Source organism: Hordeum vulgare, chromosome 3H, assembly GCF_904849725.1.
Source record: "Hordeum vulgare subsp. vulgare chromosome 3H, MorexV3_pseudomolecules_assembly, whole genome shotgun sequence".
NCBI classification, from domain to species: Eukaryota; Viridiplantae; Streptophyta; class Magnoliopsida; order Poales; family Poaceae; genus Hordeum; species Hordeum vulgare.
Genome location: NC_058520.1, coordinates 510,467,700 through 510,484,317, shown reverse-complemented (window position 1 = coordinate 510,484,317; position 16,618 = coordinate 510,467,700). Strand labels below are relative to the sequence as shown.

General features: G+C 48.6%; 1 protein-coding gene across 1 annotated transcript; it reads right to left on the bottom strand.

Annotated features, from left to right (window-relative positions):
* Nucleotides 1-676: 676 nt before the first annotated feature.
* LOC123444568 (protein ULTRAPETALA 1-like) lies at nucleotides 677-5,050 on the bottom strand. Its single transcript, XM_045121338.1, has 3 exons — nucleotides 4,054-5,050; nucleotides 2,252-2,576; nucleotides 677-1,244 (listed from the first exon to the last, which is right to left on the bottom strand). The coding sequence occupies exons 1-3, from the start codon at nucleotides 4,256-4,258 to the stop codon at nucleotides 1,070-1,072; spliced, it is 705 nt and encodes a 234-aa protein (XP_044977273.1). The 5' UTR covers nucleotides 4,259-5,050; the 3' UTR covers nucleotides 677-1,069.
* Between the last annotated feature and the right edge of the window lie 11,568 nt (nucleotides 5,051-16,618).

Sequence of the window (16,618 nt, the reverse complement as noted above, 5' to 3'; positions counted from 1 at the left end):
TTAAAGGGAGTATGAACCAAAGAAGACATTCATTCTGGTGATTCACGGTGAACTCAGGTAGGTCCAACAGTGGACAGGATCTCGGGTGGCATAGCCTGCGCGTGGCGCGGCACGTATGAAGCAGATGGCAAGCCGCCGCACTGGATCGAGCACGTCTCCTCGCCACCATATTGCATGCTAGCTAGTAGCAGTAGCCACTACTACATCTCGCTTTCCCCGGCTGCAAAGCTCGTATAGTACCAGTGCCTCTATCAAACAAACAATCACTGGGGTGGGCGACATCCTATACGCCTGCTGGGCTATGCATGTCAGTTTTGTCGCCTCCACCTGCGCGCGAATCTCTCGGTGGATCCACCACGCCCCATGCCCATGCATGCCACCTCCCATCGCTTTCACCGCTGCACGTACTGGCCACTGCTCCTCGTCCACAGCCAACTCAGGCCGGCCTACCACTACTACTGCTGCCGCCGCTGCCATGCCAGCCGCACCACGGACGGGGCGCCAAACAGGGCAGGCGGGCCGCCAAACAGGGGCTGGCCACTGTGCGCCGCTGCTCCGCTCCGACCGCCCAACAGTTCCCGCCGCAGCACCGCACGCCCAGCCTGTCATGTCGCGGCCTTTTCCACAATAGGCATGCGCCTCATTTGCCACACAAACACGTTGCATTGCATGCACCAAAGTCAAAGCCACAAGATTATACCAACGACCAACCAAAGCCACAGCCCACAGGCACCGACAATGTAGAGTGCATTTCAATGTAAACTGACTGTTGGTGAACGGTATGCAGGAACAGGTGCTACTGACTTTGCCTCCCCCAGGTGGGTCTTATGGAAACGGAAGCAAAGCAAAGCCACGGACCAACGAAAGAACAGAACAATGTTTTCGGTACCGGAATAGGGTCTGTCTCCTCCCTGGTGATGTGCCGGGGAGGTGATAGCTACGGAAGCCTGACCACCTCCGGACCGCCATGGACGACAGCCTCGGCAAGAGGGGGGCTTTTTAGGTGTTCTTAACGAATGCAATGGAACGAATGCCTGCTGCTGCTGCTGCTGCTGCTGCGATCATCACCCTACTCCTTGGAGTTGCGGTAGAAGTCGACGCAGGTCTGGCACTCGCAGTCGGTGAAGCGGCACATCTCGCACCCGAAGCACACGCACTTCATGCACCCCGTGCACGACGCCGCGCGCGAGCAGCCCTTGAGCACCTTGCGGCTACCTCGCTCCTCGTCGTCCTCGCAGGTGACGCTGGTGGAATCAGAAATGCATATGGTGAGCCACAAGTCAGATAAGCCCTATGAGTTGATGCCAGAGAAAATAATGGAACAGCATGACTAGGAATAATACAGCATATGGCATGCAATCGAAAGAGAAAAGAGTTATCAAAGTGCACTAGGCAAAGCAATGGTTCAATTTGATTTTCTTTTTTAAAGCTAAACACACACAAGGAAAAAAAAAGATCTGCAAACACCTTCAACCATCCTTGATAAATTTCATATATCATGATATTATGCCAGTAGGCAAAGTTAAGAGAAACAGTAATATCAATGACGGTGCACTGTAGTTACAGGCCACACGAATGTGCAGACAACTGACAATACTGGCAACAAACTTACACGGCCATACTTTCACAGCATGTAATACAGTACAGGCCAGCAGTTTTTGGTTTCAACTTCCTAGTTCCTACGGTACAATTTTGAAAACACTGGATTTTACTTCTTGAGAAAAGTATTAGTCAGAAGCTGCAAAAATATTTGGTACCACAGGTACGACATTTTATCAGCTTGGAGCTGCCTGCTGCCACAGCAGGCAGTGCCAATAATACCACGGGTGATGTACCTGCTATTTGGATTATTATTAACTAGGTGCCACTATCCTTGTAACTCTACCGGTAGAGACAAAACAACCTGTTGAGCAGTTTGTTTGGCACTCTACATCAGTTTATTGTTGTTAGTCTTACTGGAGAACAAGGGCCACAATTTTTTATGTTAATAACTTGATTGCTTCTGCGCTCTTATGCTTATTGTACTACGTAAGCTAATACTTTTTGGTTAGGGTTATCTGGTCATTCTCATAGCTGCTATCATCATATACACTTCTTGGCCGTGAAATTGATATGAACTAAGTAATATTAGATTCCCGTTGACAGTGCCAAACATGAATTCGAGATGATGGCACGGAGGAAATACACGTAAGCTGCAGCTCAATATTTGTAAACTAGACTATCGTTTAACATAATTGGTTGCAACACATACCTATCAGCTGTCAAATCTGCACATGTCCAGTTAGGTTTTGCAAGAGCATCATGGTAAACACGGCACTCTTCTTTGGTCCGAAGCCGAAACCTCCTCTCCTTGTCACACCTTTTACAGCGGATGAACTCATCACGGTGCGATGGGCGTCCATTACGACTTTTGTTGGAGCCATTAGCAGACTTGTTTGACAGGTTGTAGTATTTGAGAAAAACCGTCTTCCCCAGTGGAACCTTTTCTCCTTCAACCATGACCCACACGGTGTTCCTCCACTTTCCTGCAGTCTCCCTTCCAGAGTGCTTCTCAAACGCTGAAGGAGTCAGCTTTTCTGAAATCAAGGTAAAAAAGAACTCAAATGACAATTATCCTGAATATAATCATGACAACAGAAGTTCAGAACTATTGTAGAAAGCATAATAACAAGCTACACAACGCATTTCTGCGATGAAATGCTAAAAAGAAAAATCACAACCTATGGTCATCTGTGATGTCACTCCAGCAAAGATAGCACTTATCAAGTTAACACAAGTAATTTCCTAAGAGGCTGGGTGCTGTTTTAGCAAGAAGCACCCCCGTTGTATGCACCCAGATCAATAAACATCTTACTGAAGGCCGCCGTCATAACTTATTGGCATAAGGAATGCATATTTTGAATGCAGAGCCTTTCACCTTTGTTTAATCACACCTCAATCTAGGTTTCATAAACAAATCCTTAAAAACTGGAAGGTGGAGATGTAAATCAACTAGGATACGGCAAGTCGGAACTCATAAGTGATGCCACCTTTTGCCTTATGCTATTTCACACATTTCATCCATGATGAAAATTAATGACCAGGCTAGACCAAATAAAGACCTACATTTGATGAAAATATAAGAGAATGGTTGCCTAACGTGTTCAACTGCCCTAGAGACATTTTCGGTTGAAGGCACTGGATTTCATATGAAGACTCTGAACTCATACGAATGTACAGATAATGCAAGATGACCTACAGTATAGAGTACAGTAAAACCCTCGGTGGTAGCACAATCATAGTCTACTAAGTTTGGTACGGATACACTGAAATACAGATACGGAAAACCAAAGGCATCATCAAGATATATGTCAGAAATAAACGTCAACGCGATCAGGTAGAACAGAGACAGGAGCAGACCTCCCATATCCTATCCAATGCAAACGACACAAGCAAGCACCCAAAGGATAGACACGGAAGGGCGCATGGCCCAAGCAAAGCGCAAATCTGATACCACATGCAAAACAAAGACCTCAATCAACATAAACAGAGAAAGCAAGAACGTGCAGCCTGCCTGAACTGCGTGAACAGAGATGCAATCCGATCATCGCCAGCATGCAGAGAGTACACGAGACAAACTACGTGCGTTAGGTAAGTAGTAGTACCACGGAAGAGGCGCTCCCATGTTACATGCGCTAGAGGGCCTGCGGCATGAAGGTTCGCATGTATAAACCGAAGGAATGATGCGGGTCATGTTAATCCCACAGACGCGCTAGAGATATCCTGGCATTGGCATTGGCCAGAGCAACAATGACAATGCATGGGCGGCGGCGGCAGCGGCAGCGGCAGCATGGGCACACCAAGTAGTAGTAGTAGTACTGGAAGGCAGGCAGGCGACGCCGGGCGCGAGCAGCTGCTGTACCCGGCATTGCATGCAGATCGAGTTAAGAAGCAGCTTGACCAAAAGACCAAACACCATCCGTGCATAGCATCGATGCACGGACATGAAATCAAGAAAAGAAAAGGAAAAAAAAAGGCGACCGGACGTGGGCGTATGGTGGGTGGGCCACTGACCTTCGCGGCAGCCGGGCGTGCACTCGCAGCTAATCTCCAGCTCGCCGGACGGGTAGATTAGGAGGCGGCCGACGGCATCGCCGTAGCGGCGGCTGGTGCATCCGCACGTCATCTCCACGAAGCCCTCGCCCAGGCGCACCCCGCTCACCTCCCGGAGCTCCTCCTCGCTGAACAGCGCCGCGCCGCCTCCGTTCGCCGCCGCCATGCCTCCGACCGAGTACGGGGACCGCCTCAACCGCTCCGGGGGAAAAGTGAGCACCAGAAAGCGATCTGGCCCGCGTCAAATCAAGAAACCACTGCACGGACAGCGATCGAATACCGAGGCGGGGGAGGGCGGATCAAAGTAAAAGGAAGTTAGGCGAGTAGGTGGACAGGAGGTGAAGATATATAGGGGATGGGTGGAGGACTGTGGAGAAACAAGAACCGAAGCGGCGCACTTTCCACGAGGAACCGCGGCGAATTGGGTTCCCACCGAAATCTTGGCGAGGGCGATCTCCCGACGAAGAATAAATGCAAAGGCGGCTGCTTTTGATCCGAGGCTAGGAAGAAGAAGGAGCAGAGGGGCAGCAGCCGCGTGCGCAAGGGCAACTTCTTTGTCTCTGCAACAAACGATTTGGGGGGCTTCCTCAAGAGTCCAGATCGCCCGAGACTACCCGAAAAAGCGGATCTGGATGGGGGGCGCGCAGGCTTTGAGGAATGCCTCCTTCCCCAGCTCCGGCCCTCCCGATGGCTATGGCCGCGGAGGGTTTGGAGAGGGGGGAGAGGGGGAGGGAAGAGGTGGAGAGGGAGGTGGAGGGGGAGGAGGATAGGAGAAAGATGGAGCTCTCGGCGTTGTGCTGCTGCTGGCCTTTTAACCTATGGACGGATGGGAGGATAGCTATGTCTGTGTTCCTCTCTTCTGCACAGGCAACTCCCTGTTGATCAACTGTGCTTTCATTGTTTCCATTATTATTGCTATATAGTTAGAACTGTCTATTTTAATTTGGATTTCAGAATAGCCCGTACAAATTCATTGTGTGTTTGTACAATTTATAGGCGACGGGGTTAACGAGCAACTGCAAGAGAAAGGGGGCGGCGGCGGCGACGGCGGGTCGGCGGAACCCTAGGATTACCCAACTTGACCTAGGGCAAAAGTTGGTCCTCTCGGGTTTGCTGGGTTGGGCTGGGCCCACATCTCGGTTGCGTTGTTTGCGATCCATTAAGAAGCCCATTACTTCAAACCGACTATTCGGAACTACGATGTAGATCGAACAAGTAAAACTCGCATGTTCGGCACTGAAGCACCCAACATGACCTACGAAAGGTTTGTCCTCTCTGGTTTTTTGGGCCCGCATCTAGGGCTTAACTCGGTTGTGTCGCATGCGATCCATTAGGAAGCCCATTATTTCAAAACGACTATTCGGAACTGCGATGTAGAACGGACAGAGTAAAAGTCGCATGTTCGATAGTGAGGCACCCAACATAACCTAGGGATGGTCGGTCCACTCGGGCTTGATGGGCCCGCATATGGTGCCCAGCTCTGTTGCCTTGTATGTGGTCCATTGGGTGGCCCACTACTCTAAACCGGCTATTCGGAACTACGATGTGTAATAGTAAGAGGTGCATGTTCGATGGTGAGACGTCGAGCATGACCTACAAGTTGGTCCTCTTGAGTTTGATGGGCCCGCATATGGGTCCTAGCTCAGTTGTGTCGTGTGTGGTCCGCTGGAAGGCCCACTACTCTAAATCGACTATTCAGAATGACAATGTAGAATGTAAAAGCCGCATGTTTAGTGGTGAGGCTCGTGTTGAGAAGCACGTTCGACCATCATTTTGACTTGGTGTCCTCAATGGGCCGCTCCAACTTGTGTTGTGAATAGACTTGGAATAACCTTATGAAAGTTCCAACCTATTACTTCATACCAATATTCAATGTAGAAACATATCATAAAACCTTGATTTATTTTATTCATGGTTTTTCATAAATTCACACAAACACAAGTTATCGTTATGGCTTGCATATAAAACCACAAATTTCACTCCAAACAATTTGTTTGCCTCATAAACTGTATATTTGTGGACAATACATCCTTTTGATTTCGAAGACTTTCGGCTAATATAAGAGTTTAGCTAATCGACCACACCGACATTGTTTTTAGCTTCACACTAATACTAACGTATTTTCTAACGCTTGTAGTGACATTTCATTGATATATTAGGACATGATTTTCCAACGTTTTTTAATAAAAAAGGACATATTTTTCACTACTATATATACGCAGATCAATCGAAAGAAGATAATGAAACAAGGATAACGAGTGTTTGTTGCCTACTCGTTTCTTTGTTGCACCACACTACTCGTTAATCGGTTATGAACACCCGCATTTGAATTCCAAACCTCAATACTCTCGGTCCTACAAAAACACGCTAATAATATGTTGTTAAGTTATTGGCTATTTCCATTTGTGGAACCACCTTAAATTTCTACCACAGGTCAGTCTAGCATCCAGGAAAGGAAGGTGTTTATATTACATTTGTGCTTTAATTATGCTTGATAATGCTGCTAGCGTGTTATTTCCCGGGTAATATTTTTGTTTTTTAGTGAAGTTTCCCGGGTAATAAAGACAATATATATCTGTAGCGAAATAAGAACGAGGTGTTACTTGTGATAGTTGTGGAAATTCAAATGGACGTGTGAGTTGATACGATACGTAGGCATGGTGATATGGAGCAGGACAGAGGAGGGCATGGCGGATTGTCCAGAAAACAAAGAGGAGGACGCGGCGTGGCTACGGTGAAAGGCGGGCCCTGGCCCTACGAGGCAACGGTAGGCGGCGGTGGGACCCCTGGGCAGGGAAAGGCGCTGCGCTGAACGCTGAAACGGCGGGGACTGGGGGTGGGGGAGGAGGCTCGGCTGCGTCGCGGGGCCCGCGCTCCCCGACTCCCGAGGCGGGAACTGGTGACGCGGGGGACGGGGGCTGGCTGGCGCGCGGCGTGGAGATTGCGAATTTTATGATGATGATGATGATGCACGGCGCCGCGTGACATCACGACCCAGGGCTCCCTCCCTGCTGTGCTGGCCATCCCCGTTGCGTTGCGTCCCGTCCCGTGTGGTGCTGGTCTTCCTCCGCTCCGGTCCTCTCCTCGGTAGCCGGGCTGCCTTCGTTCCTCGCCGCGTTCCAGTTCCATACTCGCGGGCGTGCGCGTCGGTGGATGCCGGCCACGGCCATACGGGCCGACGGATAGAGCCAGCAGCGCCGGTTCGCTGCGGCGACGGTGGGTGCCAAATCTAGATACGACGGCGTGGTATTGTGGTAAGGAGAAATTGCATCCATGTGTGAGCAGCCCTTCTCACGGGTACGTGCTCTTTTCAACAGGCAGGGCAGAGGGCACTTCCGTGGGCAGGATGCCAGAATAGTGGCTTCGTACGGCTGTGTGAGGCTAAACAGCGCGCAAGACAAAGCGAGACCATCGTTAGCTTAGAGCATCTCCAACAGCCGCGCTTCGTGTCGCGCCTAAAAAACTAATTTGCTGCGTGTTGGTCGTCTGGTTTGACGCGTCGCGCAGCGCTGGCTCCAGCAGTAGCTGTAAAATGTAGCGCGCGCGTTCCGCTCCAGCAACGCGTTAAAATGTAGCAGCGCCCAAATATATGATATTTGGACAAAAAATAGTATGAAACATTCATCAAAATGCAATGAACATGTGAAATTTAACACAAACAAGTTGATGAATAAAAGTCATGCCCACAAGTTCATCCAACCAAGTTCAAAATACAAGTTCATCCAACAAAGTTGAAGACATATAACACATCTTCGGTAGACGCCGCGCCGGTCCGCCGCCCTGCAAGCTTCTTCTTCGTCTTCGAGCTGCCGGAGCCGTCCGTCGTCTTCTTCTTCGCGGATGTTTTTCCTTTCTTCCGCTCCGACGGTGCGGCGGCGGCACGGAACGGCGCCGGCGCGACGCCACCCGTCGGCGTGGTCATCCGCGGCGGCAAGAAGAGGCTGCGCGCGAGGCCGACGGTAGGCGGAGCTCCGGTGGCGGCGGCGGCGCCAGCGCCAACGCCCGCCGCGCTAGGGTTTTCGGCGGCTGCGGCGGCGGCGGCGGCGGCGGCTGCGGTGACGGGGGGGGGGGGGGGGGGGGTCGCGGCTGTACAGCGGGGTCAGCGGGGTGCCGGTGTGCGCGTTCATGGTGGCATTGGCGCTGGCGCCGGCGCGCGCGGGAGCAAAGGAGGAAGAAAAGGAGAGAGTTCGCGTGCGCGCTCGAGTCTGCCGCGCGCGGAAGTGGACGTCCGAAATATACGCAGCGCGGGAGCTATGGCCAGCGCGTCCAACTCATTTTAGCGCGCGCGGTTTTAACGCGCCCGCTGGAGCTGTCCCTCGCGTTGCGCGCGCGCTATATTTGTTTTTTTTGCGGCGTGGCGTTAGTATAGCGCGGCTGTTGGAGATGCTCTTAGCTACTAGCGTGCTGCAGTTTTTGAGAAAGCAAAGCACTCGTACTCTTGATTCTGGCGAGGCGATAAGGAACACGCTACACGCTATCGCATGTTCTTATACAAGGCAGCACAAGGCACCAAGCACACGGGCTGGGCTGGTAGGGTGGACAAGAGGGCCAGAGGGGGGCAATGACCCATGATAATACAGTAAATGGATAGATGTGTCTAGGTTACATCTATATATGACATAGTTATTGCGTATCTGGATACCATACACTAATGTCTCAGTTCACACCTGCATGAAGCGATCGTCGTGGAGATCCGCTGAACCGGCATTGGACATGGGTACGTATTACCCCGACGTATAGAAAACTCATAAGTGTAAGGATACATAAGACAAAAAAGTTACTCATGGTGCGTAAATAGAAAAAAATCACAAACCTATTGGATACAACGGATACGAATATGTGATTGTATAAACTATATCTGCATTGCCCGTGTACCCGTATAAAATCTCACAAGCATGACTAAATTATATTTACACTTTATCGTGACTTTGTGAAATTAAAGTGTAATGACATGCGTTGTTGTTTGGATACGTTGTTGTTCAACAGAAAATTTTCATCTTTGTTAGAATGTGTCGTTGTCTATGATGTCATCTCCTCCCTTCATTTTTTTATGTAAGGTGTATTATTTTTGACACGGTGATCAAGACACATAATTATACATCTGTTAAGCATGACTAATAGTATAGCCAGCTGCTGGTTATAAAACGTTGTCATGCCATCTATAGTTCATTTTATAGCTAACATGTATAATATTTAGTTAGAAGAGTGTACTACTTTTTATTATATGACTCATCTTTCACTCTCGAAAAGTGGCTATTAGGAGCACGTGCTAGAGCTGGTTCTTAACTAAGATTCCGCTTACCTTCTCTCTCTTCTTCTCTTTCCTCCAACTAAGTAAAAATATACTACTTTATTTCTTATAGCCAGCTGACTCAGCTTCATTGTACTTGCTCTTGGGATGAGATTAACCTTGGTTAGATCATTGATTAGTGGCAACTAAATTCTTTAGGCTAGGAAAATAAGAGATACACGCAATTAAGAGAGGGATACTTTTCTTTTTTTTTCTTTGAAAGAAGGATGCATGCAATCAGGGGGAGATACTTTTCCTTTTTACGAAGGGTTAATGACGGAATTATGAGGAATTAGAAGGAATGCACCTTACATTATGAAATTTTATCACAAAACAAATACTCCTTATATAAAGGAACGGAGGGAGTAGTTTTATAAGTATGTGCTCATGTTATGTTGTCTTATTGTTTATAAGTTATGATATATTTTATTGTCTATGACTAGTGTTGTTCAAACTGATTATTTGCAAAGGTGGGTATTTTACCCACGGCTACTGATTTACCCCGTCGAGTGATGGATATGGGTAAAAATTATACCCGACGGGTATGGATATAAGGAGTCCGGGTAAGAATACGGGATGGCTCCGCCCATACCCAAACCCGACAGGTGTCGTCCCTAAACCTGTCTGGGTTGCCTGCGCGGAAGCTCTTCTCTCCCAGTCGTCACCGCATGCTTGTTGTGTCATCGGTCTAGTTCTCTCAGTTGTAGTTTTTCGGATGTTAAAACAAATACTTGTGACTAACAACATTTTCGAATATAACTTAGGTTAGCTATAAAAAAATGTGCACAATTTCACCCCCACAAGTACTTTTGCAATATATCGTTTTATATGATTTTCATAAGTAGACTCTAACATAAATTAGTTGCCAAAAATATATTTTAGGGACCTTGTCACGCAAACGAGTAAAGTATTCCGACGGGATGGGGATAAATTAAAATGACTATACAAAAATGTGGGTTCAACCAGTCAAACAATTAGAGCCCGATGCATAAAACCACCAATTTGCATGTGGATGTGTCAATGGTTGGTTAAGTGCAACTCTAGCAGACCCCGCATCCCGCCTCGGTCTGCAAAATAACCGTCAAATTGCGGGTCTGGGCCGGAAAATCCGCACGATCAGATCCTGCATCCCGCCCCGACCCGCAATTTTTTTGCGGGGCGCGACAAATCTTCTCCCCCAACCTCCATCTTCACGGGCTGGGAGGCCGACCCGAGCTGAACCCCTATTCGGTGCGAGATTTGGCGGGAGGGACATTTATGCGCGCCCTTTCCCCCCTCCCCGCACCCTCCGCCACCATCCCCCCCTCCGCAAGCTCTGGTTCCTCCTCCCCGGCCGTTCCTCGCCGCCATGGAAGACCCCATGTTGTCCCCCGTCACCGTCGAGGTCGCGCATGCTCCTTCCCCTCAGGCGGATCTCGTCGCCGGCCATGTTGTCCCCGCCGTCGTTGCCCAAGCACACGCCGCGCCTTCCCGAAAGAGGCAGCGCAATGTGGTCGTGCAAGGCGGGAATTCGGCTGCCCCCGCCGCGACGGCCCGCGCTCCGGGCGCCAACGCCGTAGTGCGATCCCGGCCGGGGCGGAGAAGGCCGGTAAGGCCGCGGTCGTAAAGCGGAGGAAGGTTCCGGCTACAAGGAAGCCACCTTATTCAACTTCTGACTCCCCCCCCCCCCCGCAAGGAGGTGCTCCGGCGATGCCGTTGAACGATGCCGCTCCCCCCGCGGCCGAGGTGTTTGACGAAATGGGCGGAAGGTATTGTTGGAAATATGCCCTAGAGGCAATAATAAAATGGTTATTATCATATTTCCTTGTTCATGATAATCGTCTATTGTTCATGCTATAATTGTATTAACAGGAAACAATAATACATGTGTGAATAAATAGATCACAATGTGTCCCTAGCAAGCCTCTAGTTGGCTAGCTCGTTAGTCAACAGATGATCATCGTTTCCTGGTCATGGGCATTAGATGTCATTGATAACGGGATCACATCATTGGGAGAATGATGTGATGGACAAGACACAATCCTAAGCATAGCACTAGATCGTATTATTCATATGCTAAAGCTTTTCTAATGTCAAGTATCTTTTCCTTCGACCGTGAGATTGTGCAACTCCCGGATATCGTAGGAGTGCTTTGGGTGTATCAAACGTCACAACGTAATTGGGTGACTATAAAGGTGCACTACGGGTATCTGTGGAAGTGTCTGTTGGGTTGGTACGAATCAAGATCGGGATTTGTCACTCCGTGTGACGGAGAGGTATCTCTGGGACCACTCGGTAGAACATCATCATGAGCTCAATGTGACTAAGGAGTTAGTCACACGATGACGTACTATGGAACAAGTAAAGAGACTTACCGGTAACGAGATTGAACAAGGTATATGTCACGCCCAAGATGCGACCCTATCCTCAATTTGGAACGAGGGCCTCGTCAGGGATAGAAACGCATCTCGTTGTGTCGCAAGAATGGATATCGTTACAAGTACATGTACTGAAAAGAAGAGATATATAAATAGAGTTGGCTAACACTCGCCACAAGCTACATCAGAGTCACATCAGTACATTACATAATCATCAAGAGTAAGAGCACGGTCCGACTATGGACGAAAACAAACGACAAAAGAAGAACGACGTCCATCCTTGCTATCCCAGGCTGCCGGCCTGGAACCCATCCTAGATCGATGAAGAAGAAGAAGAAGAAGAAGCAACTCCAAATGAACAATCAACGCGCTCGCGTGAAGTAACCTTTACCTGTACCTGCAACTGGTGTTGTAGTAATCTGTGAGCCACAGGGGACTCAGCAATCTCATTTCCAAAGGTATTAAGACTAGCAAAGCTTAATGGGTAAGGTATGGTTAAGTGGTGAGGTTGCAGCAGCGGCTAAGCATTATTTGGTGGCTAACTTACGAGTACAAGAAATAAGAGGGGGAAGATCTACGCATAGCGGACGTGAACTACTGATGATCAAATGAATAATCCTGAACACGTACCTACGTCAGACATAACCCCACCGTGTCCTTGATCGGAGAAGGAACTCACGAAAGAGACAGTCGCGGTTACGCACACAATTGGCATATTTTAATTAAGTTAACTTCAAGTTATCTAGAAACAGTGTTAAACAAAGTTTCCACGTTGCCACATAACCGCGGGCACGGCTTTCCGAAAGATTTAACCCTGCAGGGGTGCTCCAACTAGTCCATCACAAATTACCACAAGCCGCATAGAAATCCTCAATCACGAAGCTCGCGATCTCGTCAGATTCCCTAGTGGAAAACCTCAACTCTGAGATTACCCAAAGCATCACCGGAATCCCGATGCACAAGATATCTCGTCAAAGGTAAAACTAATCCAGCAAGCCGCCCCGCGTGTCGACGATCCCGATAGGAGCCGCGTATCTCGTTCTCACGACACGACGGATAAGCACAGCGTATGGTGGCCTGATAGAAATCTCCCGAGTTGCCCCAGGTTGGCCCCGCAAACGGCTCTAGTTTTGGACCACCACCAACAGCACTGGCCCCCGTGTATTATGTGAAATTACTCCTCGGTTTCATGATGCCCTATGCTTTCAGTATTAACAAGTTATTATGTTGGGCAAATGTAGTACCAATGTTGGGCCTTGCCAGACCAGCTTTAATCTAAAACGAATTATCAAGGGGGTCCCCATAACAACCCCGATCGTGTTAGGAGCGCTCAATTATGGAACATAACACCGGTAGCCGAAACTAAGGGGGCAAAAGTGGAACAAAACACCAGGATAGAAAGACCGAGCCTTCCACCTTTTACCAAGTATATAGGTGCATTAAATTAAATAGCATTTAAATATGGTGATATAACAAGGAACCCATGTTATCACATGGAAGCAACTACACCTGCAACTAGCAACGCTAACAACAGGGTTAAGCAAGCAGTAACATAGCCAATCAGTGGTTTGCTAGGTCGAACAGGTTGAAGGTAATCATGGCATTGATGAGAGGCTGACATTTTACAGGTGGTAGGAAACGAGACATAACCGAAAGCATCGAAATAACTAGCATGGCAATGATAGTAATGGTATCTGGGGAAATGGTCATCTTGCCTAAGATCCCACTTGGAAGAAGAATGACTCTGTGAAGCAGACGAAGCGATGTAGTCGAACTCTATCGAGACGGAGGAAACCGAAAACAAGAATCAACACACGATATTCACCAGACGATGCACAACACATATGATGCATGAACGGACTAATGCAAGGCATGACAATCACAACAATCAAACACTACACATTAAGTGAAGCTCGATATGCAACGAGTTGCATATCGACGAAACTCCACGTTGAATTATTTAGTTCACTCTCGTTCAGGTACACGGATATATTAAGTGTTGTTAAACATGGCACGAGGGTGAATCACAATTAATCTATCTAGCTAGGCATTTTAAATGAGACCGGAAACGACATATAGCATCTCCGAAATGACCCCACGTGTTAAATCTTAATTCTGTCCAGATTTGTCCTAATCACATTTGAGGTTTGTTAAACGGAAAAAGAAAGTGGTTCACCTGATTCTACTCGTCGTTCTGCACCATTTACATATATGGCACATCTCCAACGGAGCTACGGACAAATAGTTACGATCTAAACCGTTTCAACACGTCAACACACAAACCGATGCAAACATCACACTAAACAGTTCTAATTATGCATTAGAGTTGGAAAATATTACTCTACGTAAAATTCTAGACAAGTTACATATTTAAATCACTCCGATCTGGTGCACGGTTAAGAAACTACGAACGTTTGAAAAACAATGCATTTTTCCGAAATTAAAGAGAAATTGCACGTGCTAAATAAACCACTACTGGGCCGAATCTATGCAAAAGGCTGCAGCCAGCGGAAGCTTTGGGCCCATGTGCTTGGATGTGTGGCTGTGCAAAACAATATAGAACAGCAAAAAAATTAGGGGCTTGGTTGGGATTCGAACCAAAGACCTCTTGGTTGCAAGAACTATGGTTTGATCAGCTTGCCTACTGCATGTTTGTGACACAAAAGGGCATCGATGTCAAATAGCTCATCCTCTCGTGATGGAATAAAATGACTGAAAAAATGGTGCTTCCGTGGGGACTCAAGGCCGGTTGTGCTAGCCAACTCGGCTGGCTTTGTGCTTGTGCTAAAAGTGATGGATGTCTCCTAATGAACCGATACAACCACAGGGTCTAACGAGATTTAAAACGCTGTGACTGAATCTGAACCTGAGAAAGAGGTGCGTTCGGCCATGGAAGTTGCTGCGCGTCAACGGCGTCTGCACCACGTCCGGCGGGCGATCCGGAGGCGGGGACGCCGGATCTGGGGCGGGGCTGCCCGGATCCGTCCATTCCCGGTGATCTCGAGGCGCCATGGCAATCTTCTCGGCGGCTCACCTCCATGGATCGGGCGTCCCTGGGAGCTTTTTTGCAGAGAAAAGAAGGGGAAGGGATGAGATGAGAGGAAAAGCACGGTAAGGGAAGCAGGAGATAGACGAGGCCAGCCTGGTTGGGATGGGGGGGTTCCTCGGGGCAGAGGCGTTGGCTCGCTGCTCCACTGACCGCAAGATGGAGCAGGGCGTGGTCTTGGCTTGATGGCACACTGCCGATGCAGCACAGGAAGTAGCAAGCGCGATGCGGGACTTGGCGGCACGGGTGACACAGGGACGCGAGCTGCGGCTCCTGGCGATGGCAAGCTACAGGAGGTCCTCGTGGACGCGAGGGGAACGGCGCTGGGCTCGATCGAGCACGGGCAACGCTGGTTTCGGGCACGAGCTCCTGGGACGGACCGAAGGAGCTCATACAGGACGCTGGGTTGCGCGGGGCTGCCCTGGACCGAACAGGAGGAAGGAGGAGACTGCAACTGGTTGGCCAGATGGGAAAACGAGGTGGGTGGCGACGGCTGCGGGACAAGATGGAGGATTTTTTGGGATTAGGTATGATCTAGATTAGGGTCCATATAAATAGCTAGCGGCTAGGATTAGGTTCATCTCGACCGTACGATTCTTGATCAAACGGTCAGAAAAATAGGTTAGGAAGTCCACTGGACAAACCGAAGATAGTTTGCGGTAAAACGGGGTTGATCCGGACCCAACGGTCACGAGCACCCGGGTTCGGGTTTCAGGAGGTTTTCGGACTGGGCTGCGCGTAGGGTCGATGCACTGTCCAGAGGGGCTAGGCGGAGATGAGAGGGAAAACGGGCAGCCCGGCAACGAGATTTAAAATACCGGAAAACGTCTGACGATAGACCGAATACGGTGCCGCTACGGTCAACCGTTCGGGTACCATACGGACTCCGATTGCGACGAAACTTGACAGGCGGCCTAGCTATAACTAATTACGACCGCACGCCAAGTTCCAATCCATTCATAGAAATTTTTAAACACACTTTTAAAACAAGGTTTCGATGATGACGCGGCGCGTGCGGGTGCGGTCGGGCTTAGAACGGACAACGGCGGAAACCGGCAACTAACAACGGATGCAATTTTTTAAAACGGGTGGCAACGGGATGCCGATGCAATGGTGATGATGCGCATGATGCGATGATGAAGCGACAAAAGAAAATAGACACACGACGAAAACGGAAAGAGAGGTGAATCTTCTGGAACGTCGGCATCGGGCTGTCACAACTCTCCTACACTACAAGAGGATCTCGCCCCGAGATCCAAGAATGAAAGGGGGAGAAGATGAGAAAGAACAAGAGGTAAAAATTTAGTCGCTTCTTTGACAAACGAGTGAAACCAACGATCCTTGAAAGTTGCAAGGCAATGAGGAATGATATGAGAAAGAAGCAAGAATTCACGGAAAATTTCGGCAGCACTTCGGTAGGAAAATGGGACAAAAAATTCGATAAGAAGGATGAAATAGACAATATCATAACAAACAACTAAATAGAACAAGGGAACACCGTGATCTTGGTAGAACAACATAATAGACCCAAAAGAGCAACATCACAATGCCTCCGGAACAATAGAATAGGGACTAGCTCATACGGAAGAAGAGAATGAAGAAAAGAATGACAACTATCATCACAATAGAATTGAAGAGCCTCTGGACAGAGAATTGTCATAGTAGTTGGAAAACCAACAACGAAGAGCAAGATAGTAGTGGGTTTATGAAAATCATCTCAACATATATGAGGTGACAACCAACCACTAAAAGAAACAAGGATATCTTGGGAGCAACAAGAAATGAACACTTCTTACACCAAGAGGATGCCTTGAGAACGAGGATTAATGACAA

What these genes read in the sequence shown, in the direction of transcription:
- LOC123444568 (XM_045121338.1), bottom strand. Translation starts at nt 4,258, where the DNA reads ATGGCGGCGGCGAACGGAGGCGGCGCGGCGCTGTTCAGCGAGGAGGAG. An exon ending in CACGCCCGGCTGCCGCGAAG is followed by an intron (nt 2,577 to 4,053) that starts GTCAGTGGCCCA and finishes CCTTGATTTCAG; the next exon opens with AAAAGCTGACTCCTTCAGCG. An exon ending in GCAGATTTGACAGCTGATAG is followed by an intron (nt 1,245 to 2,251) that starts GTATGTGTTGCA and finishes TGATTCCACCAG; the next exon opens with CGTCACCTGCGAGGACGACG.